Source organism: Triticum dicoccoides, chromosome 6B (assembly GCF_002162155.2).
Source record: "Triticum dicoccoides isolate Atlit2015 ecotype Zavitan chromosome 6B, WEW_v2.0, whole genome shotgun sequence".
Lineage (NCBI taxonomy): Eukaryota > Viridiplantae > Streptophyta > Magnoliopsida > Poales > Poaceae > Triticum > Triticum dicoccoides.
In genome coordinates this window covers 160,788,601-160,791,437 of record NC_041391.1, presented here as the reverse complement: position 1 = coordinate 160,791,437, position 2,837 = coordinate 160,788,601, and the positions used below count along the sequence as shown (strand labels likewise).

At 46.8% G+C, this 2,837-nt stretch overlaps 1 protein-coding gene across 1 annotated transcript in view; it reads right to left on the bottom strand.

The window, feature by feature from the left end:
• LOC119322983 (DNA-binding protein BIN4-like) overlaps positions 1–2,559 on the bottom strand; it is a 5,636-nt gene extending 3,077 nt beyond the window's left edge. The window contains exons 1-4 of the mRNA XM_037596534.1: positions 2,107–2,559; positions 520–615; positions 173–356; positions 11–78 (exon numbers count right to left, since the gene is read on the bottom strand). Coding sequence (XP_037452431.1) covers positions 11–78; positions 173–356; positions 520–615; positions 2,107–2,151 — 393 coding nt within the window. The 5' untranslated portion in view covers positions 2,152–2,559. The remainder of the gene's footprint in view (positions 1–10; positions 79–172; positions 357–519; positions 616–2,106) is intronic.
• Between the last annotated feature and the right edge of the window lie 278 nt (positions 2,560–2,837).

The following is a 2,837-nucleotide window of genomic DNA, read 5'->3' as shown; positions in this document are numbered from 1 at the left end:
GGTATCTTACAGAATTATCTGCAAGCTTGTCCTGCATTTTTTCCTCATTAGCTTCATCTTCGGGTTGTTCCAAGGTATCTATGTTTGTTTGACCATGAAACAGTACACGTCACTGGAAGTCTGGAATATTCTAAGTCACTAACTAGAATGGGAGCCTTCTCATTAGTCTTACCATCTCTTTTCGCAGGAACTTTTCTTACAGCAACCTTTGCTTTTTTACCCTTAGATTGCTGATCATCTTTTTCCCTGGTATTGGCAAGTGAGTCCTCTTCTTCATCAGCGTCACCAGCCCTTGAAGGGCTGTTTCCAGGAGAGGCTTCAGAATCAGATGAGAGCATCAACTTCTTCCTCGGAGCCTATACAAAGAGATTTTGGTATAGATATTAACGATAAAGTTACGAAAACAGGTGCTTGCAACTGGTACATGTTCCCTAAAAAATCCTAGTACATGCATTGAAGTTATAGCTACTGATCCTCAACACCAACCAAACAAGTTAGAAAAGCCTAAAGATAAGGTACCTTTTCTTCTTGATTAGATGGAGCAGTTCTTGTAGGGCTATTTCCACGAGAACGATCGGAATCAGAAGAAAGCATCACCGGTGCAGTACTTGGTGCCTGTATCCAAAAGAGAAGTGCCATTCATATGTGTGTAGCCGTAACTAACAACAATGTAATTGCAAAACAAGAGCAATCCACTTATACAGAACACTGGTCTTGGTAAGAACGCGACACAATTACGGAAAGCCAAAGTAGATCAAGAACAACATACTGGCTTTCGCCAAAGCCCATTGCCACCAAGATGAAAGATAGCACTAGTTATATGAATCGGTGTCAGGGCAGGATAAGAGGAGAGTAACATATGCTAGAAATGGTGGCCTTCTGCAACACAGCACAACCTGTTCTAAGGATTTGCTGTATGCAGTGGCGAATCTAAGGGGCAGGCTTTAACAGGCTCGAGCCTGCCCTCCATAGTTGCAATTTTTCTCTATATACATGTGTGCATCGCCATGGATTTCGATGGTGAAAAACTGAAGGTTTGTTCATCCTGGGTCGTCTACCATGGCGGCGCTAGCATAGGTAAATAGGGGAAGGATGAACCGGTATGGAGCCTTGGACCGCAATGGTTTAGTGGGACAACTGGAATGTCCAGATAGGCTGTTGCATTACCCCAGCGCGAGCAACTGAACAAAAAAAAAATCTCTGTTCGCTCACGCCCAATCGCTAGGTTCAGCAGTCCTGATAGCAACCCCGTTGCCGCACGCACGCACAAGCCGACGCCATCTACCTAGACAACCTCATGTTATTGGATCAGCTACAATTTAGTGGTATAATACTATCTTCCCAATGTTAGTACTCCCTCCGTTCCATAATGTAGTGCCTATAGATTTTTACAAAAGTCAAACATTATAAACTTTGACCATGTATATAGAGAAAAGTAGGTACATCTAGAATACCAAATGCATCTCATTGGATACATCGTGAGTGATATTTTCAAAATATACATGTTTGGTATTGTAGATGTAGACAATTTTCTCTATACACTTGGTCAAAGTTGGCAAAGTTTGACTTTTACAAAAATCTATAGGCACTACATTATGGAATGGAGGGAGTACCTTCTAAGTGTTTTTTGTGTGTTTTCTCATGCTGTCGTAATCGTATTTCAGTGAGCTTTTTGTGAACTATTTGTTCTTTTCAGTAGATTTGCATTGTGCATTACCAAATTTAGACCGTAGATGTCTGCCTCACTCCGGCTTAGCTCAATTCCTGGCTCCCTCACGGGTCATTCGGAAAGAAAGTGAAAAGGAAGATGAGGGTCTGCTTGAGCCTACCCTAATTTTTGTCCTAGATTCGCCACTGGCTGTAGGGCTCAATTCCTAACTCAAATCTGCACCAAAGCAACGGGCACATACATCAACGCAGTAAGCACCAAAGTGGCGCTAATCCGCGTACGCACCCAACCCATAAATATATTCTGCAACAGATCTACGTGCAGGCTGTTCCCCGAAAGAGAAAAAACTCATTCGCAGCAGTAAGCCAGTCGGAGTCGCCATCTTTCACGGGGAGGATTTGAAGCAGAAGTTTGAGTAGGGAAGGTGAGATGGATACCTTGAAGGCAGTAAGCCAGTCGGGGTCGCCATCTTCGTCCGACATTCCTACCGCCGCCGCCTCCGGCTGATTAGGGAAGCGGCAAGTGACACTCCGAACAAACTCTAGGCCCACTCGAGATTTGGAAGGTTTAGGCGCAGGATTTAGGGGGCTGTGCCGTCGGGAACGAAGCGGAAGCCCTGCTTCCACCGTGCGGTCGAGCCCTTTGCCGTTCGAGGCGGAGCTTCTACTACTAGACGCTGGGGCTCCGACCAAATCACGCCGCTGCCGCCGTGGAAGGTTGGGGAGAAGGGTGTCGGCTCGGAGGATTTCGCGGCGGCAGGGGGGCTTGAGGAGAGAGGCGAGGCGGAGAGGCGCTGGTACGCGGCGGCGCGGGAGATCGCCGGAGGCTGCCGCGGTGCTAGGAGTCGGCGGCGGTGGCGATTTGGGGAAGAAGAGAGAGGCGTCAGGGAGAGAGACTGCGGCCTGCGGCCGGGTTAGGATGGCCTAAGCAGGCTGGGCCGAGTGCGGCGCGAACTTTGCGCGGCCCAAATTCATTCCAGTTCGGGCTGTGTGACCCAGGAAAAATACCAGCCCGAGACCAACCCAGTTTAAATGTTTCGCTGAAAAGCTTTTCCTCCAAAACATCTTAATAAAAGAATCCCCTAAGCACTCTATGGAGTTCCTGGAAAGTTTTCTAAATTATTATGAAGCAGAAAACATACTTGTGACAGGAAATAAACATCTTTGTT